This window comes from Podarcis cretensis (genome assembly GCF_951804945.1).
Source record: "Podarcis cretensis genome assembly, chromosome: 9".
NCBI classification, from domain to species: domain Eukaryota; kingdom Metazoa; phylum Chordata; class Lepidosauria; order Squamata; family Lacertidae; genus Podarcis; species Podarcis cretensis.
The window spans coordinates 37861749-37887133 of NC_137178.1; the positions used below are offsets into that span (position 1 = coordinate 37861749).

Below are 25385 nucleotides of genomic sequence, written 5' to 3' on the forward strand. Positions count from 1 at the left end.
TTAGCAGATGTGGCCCTCTTGATAATTTGGCAGCTATCTATGCTCTTATTCATTGGAAAACACTTGAAATGATCAGCTTCAATTGTTTAAAGCATTGGTCTTTAAGTTGAACTGGTGATGTGGGGCGCACTGTCGTTCACATCTTTCTCTAAAGTGGGTGATGAGAGTGGTGTTACTTTTTTGTTTTGTTTAGTAATTGTTTTTAAAGAGGGAAGGTGCCTACTTGACCCAAAAAAGGACAGGTGATCTGTAAATTTAATAATTTTGAAATGGAAATTTCATCTTGTCCTGCTTTCCCCACCTTTGCATGACTAGAGAAAACAAAAAAATGGTCGTGATTTTATCGCACCCCATGTTGCAAACTCTAGTTAAATGTATGATCAGGATTATATTGTTTTAATGCAGCAGCTCCCCAGATTTTTTGAGGACTCCAGTTCCCCTTACCCATGACCACTGGCCAGGATGAAGGGAGTTGGAATCCCACAAAAACTGAAAAACCCCTTTATCGAAATAAGAAATGCACTGCCTCCCCACGCTTCCTGTCTTTAAAAACGAACAAACTCCGGCAGGCTTTCGCTTTCTTTGGCGGGTAATGTTTTTAATGTGGCGCACTTGATACAGCTGCTGTCCCCGTTTCGCTTCCACATCGGGTTGTTGTTTTATATTGTTGTTTCTCATCCTCAAGTTGTTATATTTTAGTTATCTGAGAGATGCGCAACAGCAGCAGGCCGGAGGTTCGCAAATAAAATAAAGCAATACAAGTATTTAATTTTTTTTAAAAAAAAAATGGCAGGCACCCAAACAGACCCTGGCACGTGCTTTCAACATCATGTGTGAAAACGTCCTAATGTGCGTGTCCAAGCCTCATCCCGCCTTCCGCCCCGCTCCCTACGCGCGAAAAGAACGAACCCGGGCCCTCCCCGCTACCCAAATGACGCAAACACAGTCCCCGCCCTTCCCTCGTTGATTCCGGAATCACGCTCACACACGCGCGCGCGGCCCCAAATCCCTCCTCCTCCGCCCTCACGCCAAAATAATCGCGGAGGCAGCGTCCCGTGCCGCCTCCTCTCTCGTCTCTTAGCCAATCAGAGTCCGTGTGCTGCGAGCGCCGGCGTCTCGGCTCCCCTTCCTCTCCTCCGCCTGCCCGCCCTCGAGAGGCTGTCTCGCGAGACTCGAGAGCCGGCTCTGTTCCTGGTTGGTGGGATCGCGCTGAGAAAGCCGGGGCGGCAGCGGCGAGAGGGGGCCGTGGGAGGAGAAGAAGAAGAAGAACTAGAAGAATAAAAGAAGAAGGACCGGCCCGAGTCGCGCGGAGCGAAACTAGCGGCGAGACCCGTCCTCATATATACATATATCAATATATAAGCGGCGGAGTTTTCGAGCCAGGCCTCCTCTTGTGTGTGGACGGGGGTATCCATTATGTCTGCGGCGGGGCAGGAGAACGAGAACGCCGGCTCCCTGCCTGCCGGCGCTTCGGTTCCCGTGGCGGAGAACGCGGGGGCGGGCGCCGCCGAGGGGCCGCCCGGAGGAGACGCCGAAGGAGCGGTGAGGAAACGAAAAGGGATGAGGGGGGGAGGGGGGCAGCGGCGAAGGTGTGAAGCTCCTCGTCGCCGGCTCTTGCCCGGTCGGTGGGGAGGCTCTTCGCTCGCCCTATCCGGTGGTGGGGGGGGCAGGTGTCGCTGCGCCGGTCCAGTGCCGCCCCCTCAACGCGGTTCCCCTTCGACCGGAGCGTCGGTTGTAGCCGCCGCGTCTCTCTCGTCGGCGGTGCCTCAGAGCGGCCGGGTTGGGCCCCAGCCGAGCCGCGTGGGGCTGAGACAATAGCGAAGAGGAGGAGGAGGAGGCGGAGGAGGAGCGGCTCCTCTCAGAAGCGCCTCGGGAAGCCCCGCCAACGTGCGTTGGGTCTTCGCGTCAGGAGCGCGTCCCGCCCTCGCTTTCCCCCTCTGAGGAAGGCGGGCGCGTTGGTTGGCACCTCCAGCGACGAGACTCTTTCCTTCCTTTCTCCCGGGGGCGGGATCCTCCGCTGCTTCTTTGCCGTGGCAAGCGGCCCGACAAGGCAAGCAACTGAGCTTTAACTGAGGGGGAGGAAGGGGGCGCACAGATCCCTCCCAGGGAAGCAGCCTCCCTCTCCGCACACACCGCGATCCCCTCAAACGGCCCAATCCTTAAAGGTGTTCTTTGTCGGAAGCGAGTCTCAAACAAGTGAAATCAGGATGGACTACGCACGAAAGTTACCCTACTTGCAAACTGGGCCGATTAGTGAATTCGTTGCTTCCAATGCGTGCACGCAGTTTGAAGGGTTGTTTTGGATCTGTGGTGCGGATACGACACAAAAGGCCTGCTTGGGTTTTTTAGGTTGTTATAGGTCTTTCATGCTTGTGTATCTGGTACAAAGCCAGAGTGGTTGGCCTTCCATTAGGATACTTTGATATAACAAGTGGCCCATCCGGCCCCGGTCAGATGTTCTAAGGTGGAATGGATAACGATAGATATTTTGTGCCCATGAAAAGTCATTTGTGAAAAGTCAATTGTATGCGTTTACCCCATCACCAATGGTGATGTTGCATACATTTTCTTTTGTTTGGTACCATGTTATATTATCATTTGTGCACCTGTTTCTAGTTTATATACATTTTCCTAATATGGGGAAATATGGGACTGTTAAAAACCTGATCCTACTGTTTTCAAAAGGACTTACTTCCTGGTACTTGCAGCCTCATAGTTTTGTCTTCGGTGTTTTTCTGTTCTGTTGTGTAATCTTGCCTTATATAACTATATTGGCGGTTAATATACAGCAACAGCTAATAGACTAAAAGTTCTACTCATACAGACAAACACAAGGGCTGCAAGTTGTTGAACCACCTGATTTAAACAAGGGGGGCGCGATAATAATAGGTAGTGGGTGCCTTGTCATTTCACACACCATTTCACATTTCACACACCATTGTGTTGTGAGGCTGATCATTTTACCTTTCTTAACATGTTGAGGGATCAAGTGGGGATGTTAGTGTTAATGATTAGGGTCCTTCACCTGCTGCGGCTCAGGAATTTGTTTTAAGTTCCATAGCCATGGGAATAGGACAGAACCCTGAAGAACATCACTAACTAACAGCCAAGGTTCAAACAGGAATCCCTCAGTGTCACCTTCTAGGTTTGCCCCTCCAGAAAGGAACAGAGCCATTGTAAAATAGTGCCCCCAAGTCCCATCTCAGAAAGGTGACCCAGAAGGATACCATGATTGATGGTATAAAAGCCACTGAAAGGTCCAGCAGAACCAACAGGGACATACTCCTCCTGTACAGTTTCTTGCATGTCATCCATGAAGGCAACCAAAGCTGTTTCTGTCCCATAACCAGGCCTGAAACCAGTTTGAAATGCTCCAAGATAATCTGTTGAATCTCAGAACCACTAGAGTTCAGATACCACAACACACTCCAGTATCTTGCCCTGAAAGGGAATATTGAAAACAGGCAGCTGATTATCCAATATGGTGGGATTCAAGGAGGGCTTTTTCCATAGAGGTTTTATAACTGCCTCCTTTGGGCATGCTGGAACCCTTCCTTCTTGTAAGGAGGCATTGACCCTCTCTTTACCCACTCAGCCATTCTCCCACTGGCCTTTTTAATGAGCCAGGAAGGCCAAGGATCTAGCTCTCACATTGCCAATAATCCTGTCCACATCATTGGGCTGTACAAATCGAAAAGTATCCATGCTCACCCTGGTTAAATACATATGTCATAGGAAAATAGTATGCTTCATAATGGAGGTGCTGCTATATGCCTCCTTGATGAGAGAGTGGTCCCTACAGTCCCTGTCTGCTCCTAAAGGTAGTCCTCAGTAGATCCAACTGATTTTAATAACTTCAGTCTAGTGTCAATTCTTCCTTTAGATATTGAAATGTGTAGTTTCTCTCAAATGTCAGGATTTCTTTGCATGATACTGAACTAGATCTGGTTTTATAGGAGAAATGGATGGGAAAAGTCATCCCTGTTGACTCTTACAGATCTCCTCAGTGTCTTTCTTCTTCTTCAAATATATAACTATGATAACTTTTCCAGGTTGGAGTCTTAAAGTGATTGGAGCAAGAGGTGGTGCTGGGTTCTACCCCATGGTTGCTGGCTTGTGGGTTGTGCAAATGTTCCATTTTATTTCCTGTGTTACAAAACATGAAATTGTTGGGTGATATGGCTTGGAGACCTTGGGTACAGTGATATCAATATGCTGCTGGTAACCAACTCTAGCTGTCATTGTTTAATCCTGGGAATGCAATTGAAGATTGGATGAACAAACTGAAACTTAATCCTGACAGGATCTGGATTTGGAAGTTTGTTTATAATGCCATCCTTCATCTGAAGATGACAGACGGGACAGTTTACAAGACAAGGAATTTTAAGATTGTTTGTAACTTAAATGCCTTAAAAGGGAGGCATTATTCAAGCTAAATCCATTGCTACATCTTGCCTCCTCAATATTACTTAAAAAAAAAAATTGACTGGGGCCACAGTTCAGTGGAAAATGCCTTGCATGCTAGATGTCCCAGATCCAATCTCTGGCATCAATCAGGGGAATGCAGGTAGCAGAGCTGTGAAGAAACACACGTGTGCACATAAACACGCACAGAGCACCTGGAGGGCTGTTGCCAGCAGGAGTAAACCTACTTAGCATAGTTAGTGTGCAATCTGTGTGGGATGGGTTTACACTGCCCCTAAAAACTCAGCTTCATGGCTGGTGTAACAACAGTGACCAATAGCATTCTTATTACCGTACAAACTTGGGTATGCCCACTGGCTCCTTTTCTGGCCATGGCAATTCATGTGTGATGATAATCCACTTGGATTGCCATAAAGTGCTTCATGCAGGACTGTATTTGAAGACTTCATTGAAACTATATTGGCCAATTTAAAAACAAATACACTGGAGAACTGGTAGTCAGGAAATTAGCTTTTAAATAAAATGAACTCTTATTAATTATTATAATTATTATTTAGATAATATTTATTAAGTTTTTAACAAAAAAGGGTTACAAAACAGTAAACAGTAAACAAAGAACGCACAAAGAAAATACAAAAACCAAGATTTAACATAAAAAGAAAAATAAAAAAAATCCCTCTTTCTAATATCTTACCACTCATTTACTTATTTTCATGACTTCCTCACACCTTCCTTTTTTGTATTCCATTTAGAAATTTGTTCAGCAAATTCATACCCTCTTAATTTACCCTTAATTGTTTATCCTCACATATTCTAACTTCAAGTTTTCATTTGATATTAATCCATTCTTGCATATTCTTATTTTGCCTTATTGCTAGAACCACTTTGTTTCATTCCAACATCATTAACATTCAAAAATTTTACAGCGTTTCTGTAAGTAGATTTTAAATTTCTTCCAATCTTCTTCCACCAACTCTTCTCCCTGGTCTCGGATTCTGCCGGTCATTTCCGCCAATTCCATGTAGTCCATTACTTGCATCTGTAGTCCATTACTTGCATAATTATTTTGTTTGACTAAAATTTCCTTGTGACCTGATAAATTTTCCTCTTAAAGTGATATGTATTGTTTTCTTTTCTGCCTTCCTTCTCTCCCCCACCCCCAGGTTATAATTTGCTTTCACTAAATAGGCCATAGGGAAAGAAAATGTTTATATAGGTTCCAATAGCTATATAATAAATTTCACATTGCACTGGAAATACATTGTGTTATAAAGCTCCCTTACTGCCTTTCTTTCCCATCATACTTGTTACCATGTTACTATAGTACCTGTATTGAGTGGAGAATTAAATGCTGAAACGTACTATCTACAATATTCTTCATCTATCAATTTAAAAGTTACAAAATGTCTACTGAAACTTTCTGCTATGAATAATGGAAAAAATATTTAGATTAACAATTTTCAGTAGAAGACCCAGTATGATCAGCAATTTGATGGTTATATAATTCTAAATTGGGAGAAAGGAATAAACATTGGACAGTCAACATTATTAAAAGGTACACAAGATCAAGACAACAAATGTTAATATACCATATTTTTCTGTGTATAAGACTAGGTGTCCCCCCCCCCAAATAATGTCAAAAATCAGTGGGCGTCTTATACACGGATAGTGCAGAGGGTGGACTGGTGATTTGTTGTTGTCCCCCAAATGTTGTCTTATACATGGGGGCGTCTTATAGATGGAAAAATATGGTAGTTTGTCATCTCTGTTATTAGATTGGGTAGGCTGTTAAAAAAAATAGATCAGAAGTGATATCATAACTGTATAACCATGCCAAAAAGACAAAATAGTGGATATATGCAGCTTGTCATGAGAAACACCACTTTGGGTTACCTGCTTCTTAAATACTTGATACATTTGTGAAGTTTTGAGGTGCAGAAAGAAAACAAAGTATCTTTTTAATTTTTATGTTCCAGGATGTGGTTGATGACGAATCTCCAGGAATACAAAAAGAGAACCAAGAACCAGATCCTACATATGAAGAGAAAATGGTTTGTAGTTTTATACTAATAAGTATTGTTTAGATGGTTTAGAAGATTGATAAAGATGTTAATCTCTTCTTGTCTGAGATTTCACATCACAGTGCAAATAAGATTGCAGAAAATATTGTTTATCTTACTCACTTGCCTTTGTGTGCCACAGATCTCTTCTGTTTCTCATTTGTAGCTCTTGCTTCTCCATGGCCTCCCCCACCTTGCACCATTCATAGACTCATTGTGGTAGGGACAGTTGTGGTAATAACAAGAGATGATTCCACAAGTCGAGTTCAATTACATCCTAGTCCCCCTTCTTATGAACTAGGAATTAGAATTTCCCATAAGGGGAAAAGGACAGTTGTGAAACATGTGACCTGGCACCTAGGTAGGTGATAGTTTTTGAAGGGCACTGATGTCTCAATACCTACTACCTTAAGAATAAAAGGCTCTGAAAGAATGGAGAGAGCCAGGTGGGACCACTGCTGATGCTTAGAGACTAAATAGCTGCTTTTATGTCAGGCTTGGACATCCTTTCCTTTCCTCTCTGCTTTCTCCTGTCCTCCCACCCTGTCTTGTCAGAAGGGTTGAAAGACAACTTGCATGACAGGGACTTGCGATATTTGCTGTCTTCTGTGCGTATCTGCCTGAGAAACAGAGAAGTAACAGCCAGACACTTGAGTATCCTGCCATGTTTCTAAACTTGCAAACCTTGTAGGACATCCAGACAGCTTTCATGTTATCCTTCTCTATTATTCTGCCAGTGGAGAGTCAGAAAATAAGAAAGTATGTAGTCTTCTAGTCTTAAAGAACCAGTTGCTATGTTCTCTATTTGCATACCTGTTTCATCTCATAGTCTAAGCAGTTAATATTTGCTGTGTGGAAATATCTGCTACCTGCTTTCTCCTGACTGGAGGAGGCATTCTTTCTTTGGAACAAGAATTATAAAATGTATACATATAATGTACCTGGCACAGAAATGAAGTAAAATAATTATTTATGAAATGAAGTGAAAAATTTCAGATAATGACTAGCATTCCTACTAGCAGTGTGGTTGCACATTTTTAACTACAGGAAGGAACACACATAGCATCTCAAGCCTTCAGCAGTTAGATTAAATGTTCATTTACATCTTTTCAGTTAATGGTGCATGTGAGAACTCAGTAGATATTAGTGTTTTTAAAAAACAAACCTCTGAACTTTGCTCAGCTACTCTTCAACCTTAGAGGGTTAATTAAAGATAAAATTTGCATCTCTCCCCCCCCCCAGTAGAAACATTGACAACATGTTAGCTTTTTAACCATGGCAATGAACTTGATGTCAAAAAGAGTTGTCTTCAGAACTAGGGTTGAATGTTCAGTGTGTGTACATCTTTAGATGTTCTTAGCCTAAACAGGAAGGATGTTTTTAGATGGGGCAATATGTAGTTGATTCTGACATGCTGAAAGCTAATGTAATTCTAGAATCCTGCTTGCATCTTTGCTTATGTTTATCATTCTTATTCCAGCAAACAGACAGAGCAAACAGATTTGAGTATCTGTTGAAGCAAACAGAATTGTTTGCTCATTTCATTCAGCCTGCTGCTCAAAAGACTCCAACTTCACCCTTGAAAATGAAACCAGGACGGCCACGAATAAAGAAGGATGAAAAACAAAATCTCCTATCAGTTGGCGAGTGAGTACTACCCAATCTGTTGATTATCACTGAAATTATTATCCTTTTTACAGACAAGTGTCAATCTAGAGCATAAAAAGTGGTGTAGTTTTTTTAAAAAAATGAACTCCAATGTATAAGCACAATTCTAAAGAAAGCCACTTGTCTGTAAACTCTTTTTCTTTTAAGTTTATTCCATAGTGTAGACAACTTCCTAAAAACAAAGTCAATGTTTATTAGCATCACATGACTGGGGAAATAATCTTTTAAATACAGGTATACATAGATCAGGGTATTTAGGTATTGCAGGGGTTCACAGATATTGCCTGGCTTGTAGCCAGCTCAAAATTGATGGCTACCAGATACTGCCTGTGAGGGGAGCAGGCTGTTGTTCCTGACCTTGTGCTTGCAACTCCATGAGTTCTGGGACAGTCTCCTGCTGCTCTTTTCAGTTTGGGATTGGAGAAGGGAATGAGAGCTCACTTCTGCAACCTGTCATTTACTACTATTTTCCTCTCCAGTTGGGACATGGAAGTGGAAAGAGTGGCAAGGGTCTTCCTTGTACTTGTGTTATGCTTCTCGGGCAATAAGCTTCTTCTTCTTCTTTTTTTTTAAATAATATTTATTAAAATTTTCAAGGGTTACAAAAAGCAAAAGTAAAAACAATAACACCAAACAAAAACAAAACAAAACATCACAACAAGAGAAAGAAAAAAAAGGACAAAAAACACAACTAATCTTCCCAACTTATTTTTCATTCGCTTATTTCCTTGACCTCCTCACACCTCCCTTTTTTGTATTCTAATTCGATTATCTATTTCAGCAAATCCTTTCCATCTTTTCCAATTTTTGTTCTGTAATTTATCTCAATATAATGTAACTTTACTTTCCCTCCTTTCACCAATTTTTTCCCCTTTAAGCTTATTTTAACATTAAAACTAAAATGCTTGTATGTGTTTAACTCCTTATAACATTTCTGCTAACTCCATAAAATATCAATCCATCATTTTTCTATCACTCATTAATTTTGCGATATTTCTATATATAAACTTTTAAGTTTTCCAATCTTCTTCCATCAACTCCTCTCCCTGGTTTCGGATTCTGCCAGTCCTTTCCGTCAATTCCATATAGTCCATCAACCTGGAGATCTTATGTCCAAGGCTCTTAACTCTTTTCCATGTCCCTTCTGCAGATCTTCTTCATATTCTTTAATGCTTGAGAGCAAGTCTTGAGAGAACTCCATCCTAACATTACTTTTATTCCTTCTGGACAGTTCAGCCAAATTTCCATAGTTGAAGCTAGGGTCTATACAGTGTTTCAGGACGTATTTCAAGATTCCTCCAAATCCAAAGGCCCCCAAAACTTCAATCTCCTTCAAATCCAAGTCCATGTCCCAAAAGTCAATTAATCCCTGGATAGAGAGATCTTTCCAACTTTCCTTCTTCAGTCCAAGCCGGGATCCAATCCTCAAAATCTGGCTTTTTCTAGATTCAATCACAAAAGGCCTCAATTTATAGTCCTCAATTTGCTTCTGTAGAACTAAGGATCCCGCTTGTGTTATTTTAGGTTCAAAAACAACGACTTTCTCCTTTTCCTCCACCATTTGTTCTGCCAAGGTATGTTCCTGTGCCAGGTCCTGAATTATTTCTGTGTTGGTGCTCGCTTTTTGTCTCATATTAGTCACTTTCTGTTCCAAATTATCCATTTTAAAAGTCATGTCATCCATCTTTTTATGAATCTCTTCCAGCAAATAGTTTGTCTTGCATAATGCAGTCAAAATAACTTCTCCTATCAACATTTTGAATGGTCCAAGGTCAATCTCTGGTTCTCAGAATCTTTATCTTACAGCTGGAGACCTCCCAGTTACATTCCTATAACAATTTCAAAGGCTCCCTCTAGAGGGAAACAGTCTCCACTTGTATCAGTTCTTTCAAGCACAACTCAGGCAATAATCATAGTTTCAATTTTCAGTTACTTTTTCTCCATTTTAAATGCAGAAGAGTACAATGGAAACAGTATCTTGCTCTTAATTTAGCTAGCTGTCAAATCCATTCTGTCAGTAAACTTTCCCCAAGCGTCATCTGGCAGCCGTTCCCAGGTTCAGAGCTGTGGTAATTTGATTTTCCCCTCACACCTGCAGGCTTACTAGGTTCAAAATTTTCCCCCTCTTCACCTGCTTCCAAGGGGGGTTTTGTATTTTTAACCGATGGAGATTTAATCCTTTATCAAAAGCTTTCAAAGACTTTAGCTTGTAACGTCTTTGCTTCAGTCTGTTTACAAAAGCGGAAGGCGGACTTCCTGTTTATGACCTTCCCGCTTTCAGCGCCAAATTAAGGTACTTAAAAATCCAATTTTCCGTTCTACTCATGGGTAGTTGTTTAAAATCCAATTGTCCACAGGAAAAAGTCAGCGCTCTCCAGCAACAGCAATGCGGCTTCACTCCGTGAAAGAAGTAGTCGATTCAGAGCACCGCGCCGCTCACCCCACGTCGCTCCGGATCCCCTAAACAGGGTTTCCCCGCGAGTAGGGGAGGCGCAAAAGGTGCCAGCCAAATCCCAGGTTCACAGGCTTCTTCCACCTGTGATTTCAGTGGGTCTCCGCCTTCGCCGTGGCGGTCAGACCCTGTTTTTCACGAGTAAGTTCCTCCCAATCGGAGGAGCTCAGCCATTGCCGGAGGCGCCAACCCGGAAGTCCTCAGGCAATAAGCTTCTTAGAGTGTTTTGGTATACACGGTAGTTGCTGCATACTTAGACTGATGCATTGTTTTTAGCTACCGCCATCGCAGAACTGAACAGGAAGAGGATGAGGAGCTGTTAACAGAAAGCTCAAAGACCACTAATGTCTGCACCCGCTTTGAAGACTCTCCATCATGTATGTAGTGGCTTTTGCTCTTTGTGGTACAATATCAATTACTTACTGTATTTTTTCATCTATAAGATGCCCCCATATATAAGACACTCCCCATTTTGGAGGACTCAGATTTAAGAAAATGAGGGGAGATGAGCCAGAGTATAAAACACCCCCTAATTTTTGACATTATTTTTAAAGGAAAAAACCTAGTCTTATACATGGAAAAATACGGTATTTTAAAACTAAAATAGAGAATGCTTTCTGCCAAATTTTACAGAAACCCTTACATTTGCCAAATATCGACCAACCAAAAGTAATTGCAGGTAATAAAAATGTAGTGATCTGTTTGGGCAGTGTGTACATAGTCTGTTTGGATCCTTTATAATACTTGGTTTATTCCCCTGGTGTGTTTCATGTTCGTTGCCAAGAGGAATTTGCTATCATTACAGTGCACCAGCTAAACTGTGTGTTTGTTTTTTAAAAAAGTAGATAATTGGAATAGCTTTCTCTCTCATCTGTGTTGATTGGCTTCCCTGTGGAAGTATTGTGCTATGGCTAACAAGGACATTTGACCAAAACTTGAGGTTCGGCAAATCTGCAGGTAGAACTGAGAGAAACTCTTCTGGGTACCCTAGTTGCTGTTGCAGCTGAGGCGTCTCTGGTCCTGGGGCCCCAAGGATTTCCATGCTCACTGTTAGGATATATACTAAAATATTCTTATATCCTCATAAGAGGATACATAAGAAAACATAAGTTTTCTTCTTCGACATTGGAAGTATTATTAATGGTGACTTTAACTATTTCATACTGTATACTGTTTTTGTTTCAGATGTAAAATGGGGAAAACTGCGTGATTATCAAGTCCGAGGGTTGAATTGGCTCATTTCTTTGTATGAAAATGGCATCAATGGTATCTTAGCAGATGAAATGGTATGTTCAACAACTGATTTTGTCTGAGATTATCAAATTTAAATTAGATGTAATCATACTAAACTGAAATAGTTACTACATTCTTTTTGTTAGAATCTTTGTACTACATTGTGGCTAAATCTGACATTGGTTTAAACTAGATGCATAACAGCAAATGCAAATAACAACAGTTCACTTTACAGTAGATAATGACATTCATATGCTGATTTGCCTCAGTAAAATCCAACCAGAGAATATCTTTTTTGTTCTGTAGAACAATGTAGCCACTCAAGTTGCTGCTTTTCTGGTTAAGAGTGTTTCACATTTAGAAAGGCCTATATTCTGAGACTGTAGGAAGATGTTTCCATCTGTTGGATAATTAACATTCAAGAAGCTTGAGAAACTGGCATCAACATGCCCTCACTGCTTTATTGTTCCTACTTCTGGCAAGCAGCTGAAAGTTCCTTCCAGACTAAGTTGCTTCCAAATTCGGTTTAAGTGGTACAACTTCTAAGGCATGTGACAGGTTATATTGAGAAATGCAGCATATAGTTGGAGAAGATGATTAAGAAAAATGCGCACCTGATAATTTGGATCCTGTCTAGCAGAGCTGAAAGAGAAATTAAACATGCCTGTGCACTGATTGAAAGTTTTGCAAACATAGACAGCTTCAAAAATGTGTTTTTAAGGGAATTAGCTGTGTTTGGATGTCTTCTTTATACATGTTCTGTCTTGAGTAGATGACATTTCTGTTGTTCGTTGTGTCTTTTTGGCTAGTAAGAATATTTAAGGGAGAAGACATATAACTCATAGAATTGGAAGGGATCCTGAGGGTACTCTAGTCTAACCCCCTACCTATGTATATATTAGTTATTTTATCTTGGTGACTGGAAACTTCTCAAGTTAACTTGATACATGTTCTGTTAATAGGGTCTGGGAAAGACACTGCAAACAATTTCTCTCCTTGGGTATATGAAACACTACAGAAATATTCCTGGTCCTCATATGGTATTAGTTCCCAAATCAACTTTACATAACTGGATGAGTGAGTTTAAGAGATGGGTGCCAACTCTTCGGGCAGTATGTCTGATAGGTGACAAAGACCAGCGAGTAAGTATGAACCACCTCAGTGTTTCCCTAAAATTTTCTGGTGTAGTTAGCACATAATGCTAAACCAAGATTTAGTACCATGTCGATTACCTTGAGTGAAATAAGCTTTTGTGCTCCTCCTCCCATTTCTCATTTTATGTTCCCAAGAGAAGGACATTTGCTAAGTTTAGTTTCACTTTCAAAGCATCTTTGTTTAGCAGAATATATAAACCAGGGCTCTTAGTTTAAAACAAACAACAGCTAAACTAGGCAACAAACTATGTGTTATTAACAAACAGATTTCCAGAGACTGTGACTCAGGTTCTTGGATTCTAATGCACCAGCTTTCTTTTAAGTTCTGATGTGGTAGGATGGGGGGAAAGGACAAGTGTGCTGAATCAGGAAAGATACCACCCAGAACCCCATATTCTCCGCATCCCACAGGCTTTAATTCTATATCAGCCTGAATTTGCAGAACATTTTAAGATGATCTAGAGTAGGGTGGTCCAACTCACAGCCCACAGGCTACATTTCGCCCTTGGGGACTTTGGCAACATTCAATAAAAATCATCTTAAAGCCTTAAAAAAAAGTTTTTGTGTCATGCATTGTTAATGAAAGTGCATACATTATTAATTGTGTATATTATAATAAATATATTACACTTTTAATTTATGATTTGGAAATTTAATTCTGTGTGTGGCCTGCAGGTTCTGTGTTGAAGTACTCTTGCAGCCCACTTGGTATGGAAAGTTGGACTGCCCTGGTCTAGAGAAATACTTTTAAGAACCAGCATCAAACCTGAGGTGACCAAGGTACTTTGTGAAATATGTGAAATAATAGTTGTATTTTTACAGTTTTTCAAATCATTTCCCTCCCTCTTATTAATAGGCTGCATTTGTGCGAGATGTATTGTTGCCTGGTGAATGGGATGTCTGTGTAACATCATATGAAATGCTCATTAAAGAGAAATCGGTGTTCAAAAAATTTAACTGGAGATACCTTGTTATTGATGAAGCTCACAGGATCAAAAATGAAAAATCAAAGGTATTTTGAAACACCCAGTGGATGTAAATATTTAAATCATGCAAAAAACATTTCTTCAAGTTTAAAATATATATATGTATTTTTCTTTCAGTTGTCAGAAATTGTGAGAGAGTTCAAGACTACAAATAGACTACTGTTAACTGGAACACCATTACAGAACAACTTGCATGAACTTTGGGCACTTCTTAACTTTTTACTGCCAGACGTCTTTAATTCAGCTGATGTAAGGGTTTGCAACTTGTAAAATTCACTTTAATCTTGCCTATCAAATACTGTTGATTACTTATATTTGGTGTGCACATTCATGAGAGATCTCTTATAATGCTTGGTGGTTTGCGTATATAGCAACCTTCCCCAACCCACTGACTGTGACTTATGGGAGTTTGTAGTTCAAAATGTCTGGAGGGCAGCAGGTTTGGGGAAGGTGGTGTAGGTGAAATTTTGTTAGCCACAAAACTTCTCAAATGTACTTATAATTGTCAGAGTAATGGCAATAAGCATCCTTAGTATTTCACGAAGCAAACTTTATCATCTTGCCTGGATGAACTCATTAGGATTATTCAGAAATATAATATTGTTTTCCAGGAAGATTATAGTTGATAAAACAAAAGAAAGAATTAGTGAAAGCATATTTAGCTAGAATTTTTTTTTTTTAAAAAAAAATACATTCTATGCTATGTAAATAATTTGAAAAAGTGGAAAGACTTTCTATTTGAGAGAATAACTTTTATGTATTTATGCTAATGAACAAACCAATGCAGGTCTCTAGAATCTTCAAATGCACATAAGGCAGAAATAATCCCTTATTGATGCTGATTGGGCTACTTTGTATTTGGACATGGAAATTGACTTATCTGGCTAGTGGCAGGTGTAATTTTGACTTTTTACAAAACTATGGTTTGCAAATAGGAGCCTTGTGAACATTACTTTCCAGTGTAACTTTTCCTCCTCCCAATGCAGTCTTTACTTTGGTTCTGTTTTTGCATTATATGTGAACCAATGTCAGCTGTGAAACTAGCATAAAGTAGGTTTGCAAAGCATTGCTGGGCAGGAAGTTGGATTGTATTATCCATTGCTTGTGTCAGTGCATGTGTTATGTGAAGTCATGGTTAGTGCAAGAAAGGTAGGAGTTGTGAGTTAATGAGTGCCTAGCACCTAATTTTCAAATATTTATCTGAAGGGAATCTGCAGCATATTCTGTCTCTTAATTCATCAGGAACAGAGCCAGAACATTCTTACAACTTCGCAAGGAAAGCTTGAACTAGAAGAGTTATGTATGCTTCCTGAAAACCTGGATTTAGCCTTTGCAGAACTACATAACAGAAATAAATACCAATTTTTGTTCTTAGACAAATAATGGGTAATCTTACTCTGAAATGTGACTGATTATAACTTTTTAATGCTTCAATACAGGATTTTGATTCATGGTTTGATACAAACAACTGTCTTGGGGATCAAAAACTAGTGGAACGGCTCCATATGGTGAGATTTTAATTAAACTATCAGTTAGTTTAATCTATTGAACTTCACAGGAATGTTTCTACTATTCTATGTAACACAATCAACTTTCTATATGCATTGTACTTGGGAGGTGAATAATTTTCTGCTTGCAAGCTTCAGTTGATATGTTACAAAAATTGATGTACTGTAGATATTGGGGCTAATAAGAGATTGGGTTCAATTGCCACTTAATATCGTTGGGAAGCCTCTGATACAAAGTATGGCACTGTATTTGGAACCAGAAATCAGACATACACTTGTATGCAGATGCAATTATTTGTTTGCATCTTTTTGTATCTTACATATGTATGGAATGCCTACAGCACATACAGCCTGTCATATTGAAAGGGGGTGGAAAGCAATATAGTTCTGAAGTATCGGTAATATGAACAAGTTCGTGTGTAGTGCTGCAATTTGAAGTCATGTGCTGCTTTTTGTGTTTTTGGTAGGTACTACGACCATTTCTCTTACGTCGTATTAAGGCTGAAGTAGAGAAAAGTTTGCCTCCAAAAAAGGAAGTTAAAATATATGTTGGTCTCAGCAAAATGCAGAGAGAATGGTAAGTAATTGAAATTAATATGAAATTAATGAACAAAATATTTAATCTTGCTGGTTGTGTATGAAAACTCTTTGTGTGACATGATTCTCAGTTGCCTTACTCTTTCAATACAGGTATACAAGAATCTTAATGAAGGACATTGATATATTGAATTCTGCTGGAAAACTGGACAAAATGAGATTACTGAACATTCTTATGCAGTTGCGAAAATGTTGTAATCATCCATACCTGTTTGATGGAGCAGAGCCTGGCCCACCTTACACAACAGATATGCATTTGGTTACTAACAGTGGCAAAATGGTTGTCTTGGACAAACTGTTGCCAAAATTGAAAGAACAAGGTAACATGTTTATCTTACTGGTAAATGCAGGTGGGAAACTGCCTCTTTTCTTATTTGATAAGGTAGTATTTGCCCAGTTTGGGCTTTTTGTAGTGCCTTGTAGGAATATATTAGTGATCTTCAGTCTTTACTACTAAATGGAACAAGATTGGTGTATTGAGATCCTAGACAGTACTATACACAACTTGTAGGGTCTGCCTGTTAGTGAAATCTTGGAATCTTAAGCTTTATTATAGCAGTGAGACTATTCCTGAAGAAGCCTTTTCTGTACCCTGAACATTATTCAAACAATTGACTAGTTGCAAATATTCCTTTAGGTGCAAGGTGCTGGAGTTAACCCTCTCTGGCAGCCCTTCTTCCTGGAGAAGTTGTGTACATTATTTCAAAATCATAGAACCTGTTCAAATATTTGCCTGTTGGTGTGGACCAGGGATGCATCTTCCTCTGTCAATCCTGATGGATGGTCCACCTGTCAGTCATGATGTCACCTCTGCAAACACTGATGAACAGCTGATCTAAATTGGTTTCATAGTTGCTTTATGCATAAAAATTGTATGTGATTGTGTAATTAATGTTTTTAGTTATGTATTTGATGTATACTTCTGGATTGCCATAAGTTTTGCAGTTGTTTCTTAAAATTCTTGGGTGATCACTAATTGGTTTGAGAGTGTGGTTTACTTTGAACTATCTTCTAAAATCTTGAACAGATTCACGCGTCCTAATCTTCAGTCAGATGACCAGAGTCCTAGATATCTTAGAAGATTATTGCATGTGGCGAAACTATGAATATTGTAGGCTTGATGGGCAGACACCTCATGATGAGAGACAAGTAGGTGCTCAGAAGAATTAAGCTTAATATTTTTTCTATTTGAAAATTTATGAACCAGTATTGATGTACTGACTGACTCATTTTTTATATAGGCCTCCATTAATGCGTACAATGAACCTGGAAGCTCAAAATTTGTGTTCATGCTGAGCACACGAGCTGGTGGTTTGGGAATCAATCTGGCTACAGCTGATGTTGTAATCATTTATGATTCAGACTGGAATCCTCAAGTAGATCTACAAGCTATGGTAAGGTTCATAACAATACCTTAGAAATCATGAACTTGAATCTCACTTCTGCTTTGTTTTTGAACACATTTTCATGCTATACACGTTGACTCTGCAAGAGATCTACTGTTGATCCAGGTTCAATGTTCTTGTATTGATTTACAAAGCCTTGAACAACTTAGGTCCAGGGTAACTCAGGGATTCCCTGAACACTTACATCCCAGCTCAGACACTAAGATCATCTGCAGGAGTATCGTTAATTATTCCCCAAGTTGGCAGTAGCTGACTGATGTCTAACATTTTATATTGTTTTAATTGTATGGGTTATGTTCAATTTTTGTAAATTGCTTCGTTGTTTTTTTATGAATTGCAGTATACAAGTACTTTTATAAATAAAACAAAGTTTTTCTCAGTGTTATCATTTTTGATCAAGTTGTTCAAGATGTTGGCTTCTACATTCATATGAATAAATTTTAAGTTATGCAGAGTTGCATGAATATAGTTCAATATAATGCTAGTGCTTTATTGTGGATAACTTAAATACTGAGTTCTTTTCTTTGTAGGATCGAGCACATAGAATTGGTCAAACAAAGACTGTTAGAGTATTCAGGTTTATTACAGACAACACTGTAGAAGAAAGAATAGTGGAAAGAGCAGAAATGAAACTTCGCTTGGATTCCATAGTTATTCAACAAGGTAAATAGAACTTGGCTTTTCTTTCAACAAGTGTGCACAATGATATTGGTTGATACTGGGTGTTTTTAGTAAGTTAAGAAGCTGTTATATGATGCACATTTTGTAGTAGTGTGTGGACATAACATAAGAAAAGCCCTACTGGATCAGACCAAAGGGCCATTTAGCTCAGCATTATTTTCCAAAGTTGCCAATTAGATGCCTATTGGAGACTCATGGCATTGGTGCAATATCTCTCCTGCTCTGTTTCCTGGCAACTGGTATTCAGGATACACTACATCACATACTGAAGCTAAAATATACAGTATTTTTTGCTCTATAAGACGCACCAGACCATAAGACACACCTAGTTTTTGGAAGAGGAAAACAAGAAAAAAAATATTCTGAATCCCAGAAGCCAGGATAGTCGGTGGGATCGCAGTGCAGCAATCCCGCTGGCTGTCCTGGATTATGGGATAGCCACGCGCAGCCTCTCCCGGGCAAGGGGAGCCTTCATCCTGCTGCCCAGGAGAGGCTGCATGCGACTAAGGCTCCCCCAAGAGCCGCGCTCCCTCCTTGGGGAAAAGCCCCCAAGAGCCGCACACATACTCCGCACACTCTTTAAAGGGAGCGCTGAGCAGAGCCTCCCGCCTGCATTCGCTCCATAAGATGCACACTTGTTTCCCTTTACTTTTTAGGAGGGGAAAAGTGCATCTTATAGAGCAAAAAATATGGTAGCCTTCATTACTAGTAAAAATTAATAGCCATTTCTTCCATGAATTTATCTAATCCCCTTTCGAAGCTGCCCAGATTTTAGCAAGAAATACTACAGTTTTAAACTGCACTGTGTGAAGAATTACTTTTGACTTTTTTAAATCCAGAAAAAAAAGAAAAATGTTTAAGTAATCTTAGGGAGATGTATAACTTCCATGGGCTAAATCAGTACTATTAAATACTTTTTATTTACATAGAATTTATTGTTTTAGTGACCAATATTATTTCAGTTGCACAAAAACCAGGAAGTCTACAAAAATACCTTTAATGAAAGTGGTTTCAGAAAGTATGGTCTGTAATTATTATGAAGCTATTATCAGACATTACATGTTGCCAGGCAGAAAGAAAGAGATCCAAGTGTTTAAATATTACTTGTTTTCTATAGGTTATAGTGAAGTTCACCTGTTGTCTCAAGTATTGTGTATTGTTTCAGAAAATCTCTTTTTTCTATGAAAAAAATAATGTAAACTGCACTGCATAGGCAAAAGTAGAGTGTTTAAAGATTGAGTATACTCATACTAATTTAATCAAAAGTGTTTGCTTAGCATTGTTGGGAATACAATAGAAATGACATTTCAAATAACAGCTCTGAAAATTAAAAACATTCTTATGACAGCAAATTTCAAAGTACTTGACTTTTAGTGTTACATTCTGTTTCTTAACAACATTTTTCATATTCAGGAAGACTAGTGGATCAAAATCTGAACAAACTGGGGAAAGATGAAATGTTGCAGATGATTAGGCATGGAGCTACCCATGTCTTTGCTTCCAAGGAGAGTGAAATTACAGATGAAGATATTGATGGTATTTTGGAAAGAGGGGCAAAGAAAGTAAGTTAGCATGTTATACCAGAATAAAATGTGAGCTTCATTTTTTCCAGGTCAAAATTTGAATACCACTAATAATGCTTTGTCTTGACTGCATGCAATTCTCATTTGGTTATGAAGCATTAAGTTTTATTGAAAAAAATGGTTCTTGTATTTTTAGACTGCAGAAATGAATGAGAAACTCTCCAACATGGGTGAAAGCTCACTCAGAAATTTTACGGTGGATACAGAGTCAAGTGTCTATAACTTTGAAGGAGAAGATTATAGAGAGAAGCAAAAGGTAATGAGGGGCTTTTAGTGACTAGAATTTCACGCAGTGTTGTTGGGATCTGTAGACTGGTTAATATTTCATTAACCAACAATATTGCTTATTGCAGATGGCATTTACAGAGTGGATTGAACCACCTAAGCGTGAGAGAAAAGCAAACTATGCTGTTGATGCTTATTTCAGGGAAGCTCTTCGTGTCAGTGAACCAAAAGCACCAAAAGTAAGCTAATTCATAAAGCAGAACATAAGCAGAAAAAACTTAGCTTATTTGCTATGGGGAGGGTGGGGTGGAATCAGTTTGTTAAAGCCTTTATTTTCCAAAATACCCATTTTGTGTAAAATTAAGCATACTACACAAGTCTACTACTCTTGACAGACTGCCATGGTAGGTCCTATTATTTGAGAAACATTTATTCTGCTGCTGTTTCCTTTGGCATGATTTGTAGTTTGTATCTTGTGTAGTTCTTGTTCTGGGGAGGTTGTAGTTGCTAATATTTGCCTACTGTATTAGTGGGCCTGATGGTGTTAATAGCCTTGATTTATTTTCTTTGATTTGTGTGTCTCTTTTTTTAAGGCACCACGCCCTCCAAAACAGCCTAATGTTCAGGATTTCCAGTTCTTTCCACCACGTTTGTTTGAACTGTTGGAAAAAGAGATTCTTTATTACAGAAAAACCATTGGGTACAAGGTAAATTAGGATCAATGTTTTGTTTTTCATCTTAATTTAAATAAATTTCTATTTTTTTGATGCTATATAATTTGCCACTGGTTTATCTTATTTTAATCTTAGAAAAGTCAAATAATTTTTCATATAGAAAGCTTAGTTTAAGTATTTGGTGATGTCTGGTAAATTTTAGGTACCTCGTAATCCTGACTTACCCAATGCATCCCAGGCACAAAAGGAAGAGCAAATTAAAATTGATGAAGCTGAGCCCCTTAATGAAGAAGAGTTGGAAGAAAAAGAAAAGTTACTAACCCAGGTATGGTCATCCTTCTATGACATATTCTGGCTAAGTCTACATTTCATTTCATTTCAGTCAATACTACAAAGAGAAAACTGATTTGTTTTCTTCTTTAAAACTTGTTTTTGAGAAGCACTCAAAGTACTGTTTTTTCTTTTGTAAAACACTTTGAGGGTTTTTTACAATCAAGTGGGGTATATATTTTAATAAATAATAATAAAACCCACTGTCCCCATAAAGGATTATCTTGGTGCCTTCTGTTTTTGAGGCTAGACAGATTTAGTTTTTGTTTTTTCCTTCAGATTTTAATCACTGATTAAACTGTTTTTATGTATTCTCCTGATGCTGTTCTTAGTTCTTATCTTGTAGTAAGCTACCCTGGAATTGTTTTACATTAAAAGGTGGTAGGATACAAATTTACATGATAAATAAAGCTTAATCTGGGTCACTTAGAGAGAACGCTGTTTTCAAAGTTTTAACTCCTTTAAGTTAGCTAGAAAGTTCTCAAGGCAGCTGATGACCCAATTAAGCTATGTCTTTGAAAGAAACATGAAAATTCTAAATACCTATCTTGTTATTTCTTAAGGGGTTCACAAATTGGAATAAGAGAGACTTCAATCAATTCATCAAAGCTAATGAAAAATGGGGCCGTGATGACATTGAAAATATAGCCCGGGAAGTAGAAGGAAAAACTCCAGAGGAAGTCATTGAATATTCTGGTAACTTATGTTTTCTTGTGAGAAGTTCTGTGAATGATTTTATGTCTGAATAGACATGCATGCGTATACACGTCTATTCAAAAATAAGCTCTACTGAGTTCAATGGAGCTTACTCCTAGGCAAGTGAGTACTTGACCATAGCCTAAATATCACTTTTGAATTTTTTGGGAATTTTTTCCCATGAAATCTTAAAAACAACTGAGTCAGCCATAAAATCTGTTTTGAGATTTATTCACTGTAAAATGGATTAAAATGCCAGTTTTCTATTCAACAGGGTATTTTAAAGTGAATATTTGCCTAAATAAAGGGCGTGGGAAATAATTGGCTGGTTGGTTCTCCCCATTAGGCCTGCAAATCTGCTACTGGCAAGCCCAGTGTCCTGCCCTACCTACACCTGACGTCATTTATAGTGTTTGTGGTGAAGGTAAAGGTGGGGCTTTCTCAAAAAGGCCAGTTGACTGCCTGCAAAGCCCCTTTCAAAGTACTTCATAAGTGCCTGATAACCCACTGGTTACCAAGTGCTTAGGATGCACTGTGCCAAGGTGCTTTGCAAGCTCTGTGCCTCTCAAGCACAAGGAATGCAAAGCTTGCTCTTTTCTGTGTGCAGCACTTCCCAAACACCTGGCAGTCAGCTGAGGAAGACATTTGATCTGGCCTGCCAGGCCAAAAGGGTTAACCACCCCAGACATTGTGATATATCGCACATTGCACTATTTAGCTGTTGAAAACCAGGTATCACCCAGCTCTATTCTCTAGCTACCTCTTCTGCATCTGGTTACTCTCACGAAGACTGCTGGCTGTTTTTCCCTGCTCTCTTCCACCTTTTCCCTGCATGCATCATTTTCTTATCCCCCCCCCCCCCCCCGTGTGTGCCATTTTTGCATCATTTTTTTTTAAAAATTGGTATTACACATAAAGCTGCAACACATACATTATATAAGCATAAAATGAAAGTTCCTTGCACCACAGTTTCTTTCAAGGAGCTTGAGGTGGTAAGCATGGTTCGCCTCCCCCCATCCTTCCCGTTTCATCCTCATAACAGCCCTGTGAGGTAGGCTACGCTGAGAGATGTTGACTGGCTCAAGGTCACCCATTGAACTTCATTGCTGGGTGAGGATTTGAACTCATTTGACCAGGTCATAGTCCAACACTAATTGTTACATCATACTAGCTCTGACTTGTTTCATATCAGTAGCTATAAATTCATATTTATTTAACCTAATTAAGATTATAAAACTGATGAACTTTTCATAAGATGTAACTAGCAAATAATTCCCCCCCCCCCAGCTGTTTTCTGGGAACGATGTAATGAACTCCAGGATATAGAAAAGATAATGGCACAGATTGAAAGAGGTGAAGCTCGAATTCAAAGGCGGATCAGTATTAAAAAGGCACTTGACACAAAGGTAATTATATATTCTTTCTTTTTAATTACACTGACATTTCAGGGTAATGATATATTATACTACTTAATTTCATTTAAATGTTGTCTTTCCTATTCTCTTCAAGTTACTTTTTCTATATTTCAGAAGTTAAGCTTGACATGTCTTAAGTCACGAAACCGTAAAGTGCTCTTGGTGTTTCAGATTTAATTCTCCATTACTGTCTGAATAGTTTACTCTTCTTCAAATTTGAAAACAGTCTATTATCCACAATTGGAAAGAAAATATAGCCCATTAAAAAGTGGGTTGAGTTTTACAGGCTGATTTTCTACAAATGATGCTTTCAGTGTTGCTAGAAAAGTGTAGTTATGTATAACTTAAATCATATTTCAAAGTGATATGGAGCTGTGGGTCATGTCTCTATCCTGCAGTACACTGATGCATGTCTAGCTCTGTGCATTAAATGGTTTTTGCTTAGATTGGCAGGTACAAAGCACCTTTTCACCAGCTGAGGATATCGTATGGCACTAACAAAGGAAAGAATTATACGGAAGAGGAAGATCGCTTTTTAATCTGCATGCTTCACAAGCTAGGATTTGACAAAGAAAATGTTTATGATGAGTTGAGGCAATGTATTCGCAACTCTCCCCAATTCAGATTTGATTGGTTCCTCAAGTCTAGAACTGCAATGGTACGTATTAGTTTGAATGTATCAATGTCTTCTGAAGGGAACCTCAACAGAAACTGTGTTTCAGAGAACTAGAGCTGTTGTCTTCCACACTGGAACCTGTTTTGGAGTTAGCAGCCATAGGCCAAAATGAACAAACTGTTTCAACTAGGGCCTTGTCTCCTGTGTACTTACAGCGTTTGCCCCTATTTTTGGCAAGTTTACCTTGAGGGTCTTTTGTAGGCTCACTCTAAAAATATGCACACTGATGAAGTAAGCTTTATGTGGCTATAAGTCAAGGTGTCACATGTCTACTTAAAATATGTATAGGCTAACCTCACTAATGCTGTATTCACCAATGTGGTTATTTATTAAAGTCCAGTGGTGCTGTTGGTTGAGGGACTTATGGGCCCCTTCCTATCTCTTTTCTTCCCATCCCCCAAACTGGGAAGCTTCTTATTCACCTCTGTATATGATAGGCACCACTTGCAGAAATCAAACCTATGACTGATTTTTCAAAAATGATATATACACCCTCCTTGTTAAGAGTTCACTTAATGCCCACAGCACTGTGCTAGTGGGCTCTACTTTGATCATATTCATTCTTCCCTCTACTTATGTAATGTTGGCTTTTTCAAGCTGCTCTTTTCTTCAGCACAGATTGATTCAGGGACTACTGGGAATAGGATGTAGCTGTGTGAACTTTTTGTGTGTTGCGGCTACTGTATAATTGGGTCTGTTTCCTTATTCATGACTCAGGAGCTGCAAAGACGATGCAACACCTTGATCACTTTGATTGAAAGAGAAAACATGGAATTAGAAGAAAAAGAGAAGGCAGAGAAGAAAAAACGGGGCCCAAAGCCATCTTTGGTGAGTGTAAAATATGAATTTGTTACAAGTGATTTATGTGAAGAGAACCTGTTGATTTTGGCACATAATTTGAAAACAGTCGCTTTCTGTATCTGAATCTTTGACCAAATCATCCCCTGAAGGAACATGTACTCTGGCCTCTGTAGCTGCTTCCAAAGGCTCTCTCTGGGGGTTTGTGCCACTGGAATTTTGACTTTCTTTTTAACAGACTCTCTGTGCCATTTCAAAAGGTGCTTTCAAACTCCTCTGATCAAAAGTACTCTTCTGCTTATTCAGTGTAGTTCTGTGATCGCCAATTAACTTATGACTAATGGCTAAAATCTAATCTTTCAATCCCTATCCAGGTGCAGAAACGTAAGCTGGACGGTACTCCTGATGGTAGAGGGAGGAAAAAGAAGTTAAAGCTGTGAATTCTAAGTTCTTATCACTAACTTTAAAGTAGTTCTTTAATTTTACGGGTCTTCATAAGATGTACTGTACAATTCTCAACTATTATGTCATTAAAGGACATTGGGTTCATGTGTTTACTTACTGAACTAGAAGAATAGTAATGTAGTTTCACTTTTTTAAATAAAACAGCTGTGCTGAACTTTTTTTTACCATTAACACTTGAAATAAAAAATAGGCTTCATTTACTGGTCACTAATTTTTTATATGTTGTCCCTTTCTTTCTGTATGAATAATGTTGAAACTCGTGGCTCAAGATTTGTTGGGTTCAGAAGTAGCAACACAAAGTGGCTTTTACAGTTGTCTCTTTTAACAGTGACAGAGATAAACCTAGAGGTGCT

At 39.1% G+C, this 25385-nt stretch overlaps 1 protein-coding gene and 1 long non-coding RNA gene across 5 annotated transcripts; one reads left to right on the plus strand and one right to left on the minus strand.

Annotated features, from left to right (window-relative positions):
* Positions 1-1108: 1108 nt before the first annotated feature.
* Positions 1109-25243, plus strand: SMARCA5 (SNF2 related chromatin remodeling ATPase 5). Of its 4 annotated transcripts, none has more exons than XM_079989487.1 (24): positions 1112-1542; positions 6402-6476; positions 7966-8132; positions 10882-10982; positions 11791-11891; positions 12801-12980; positions 13849-14004; positions 14096-14227; positions 15418-15486; positions 15954-16063; positions 16177-16403; positions 17111-17232; positions 17325-17477; positions 18020-18152; positions 19584-19732; positions 19890-20009; positions 20107-20217; positions 20572-20685; positions 20891-20977; positions 21546-21678; positions 22966-23084; positions 23539-23751; positions 24487-24597; positions 24942-25243. In XM_079989487.1, the coding sequence occupies exons 1-24, from the start codon at positions 1417-1419 to the stop codon at positions 25005-25007; spliced, it is 3075 nt and encodes a 1024-aa protein (XP_079845613.1). In that variant the 5' UTR covers positions 1112-1416; the 3' UTR covers positions 25008-25243. The 4 variants fall into 4 exon arrangements, with proteins under 4 accessions (XP_079845611.1, XP_079845613.1, XP_079845612.1 ...); XM_079989486.1 differs by having other exon boundaries at positions 1117-1542; positions 20855-20977; XM_079989488.1 differs by lacking the exon at positions 1112-1542 and adding an exon at positions 2257-2310 and having other exon boundaries at positions 20855-20977.
* Positions 4478-5852, minus strand: LOC307223523. The gene is made up of 2 exons (XR_013842123.1): positions 5479-5852; positions 4478-4954 (listed from the first exon to the last, which is right to left on the minus strand). It is a non-coding gene; the product is annotated as an uncharacterized lncRNA (long non-coding RNA).
* Positions 25244-25385: the final 142 nt, after the last annotated feature.

What these genes read in the sequence shown, in the direction of transcription:
- SMARCA5 (XM_079989485.1), top strand. Translation starts at nt 1,417, where the DNA reads ATGTCTGCGGCGGGGCAGGAGAACGAGAACGCCGGCTCCCTGCCTGCC. An exon ending in AGCAAAATGCAGAGAGAATG is followed by an intron (nt 16,064 to 16,176) that starts GTAAGTAATTGA and finishes CTTTCAATACAG; the next exon opens with GTATACAAGAATCTTAATGA. An exon ending in TCAAGTCTAGAACTGCAATG is followed by an intron (nt 23,752 to 24,486) that starts GTACGTATTAGT and finishes TTCATGACTCAG; the next exon opens with GAGCTGCAAAGACGATGCAA.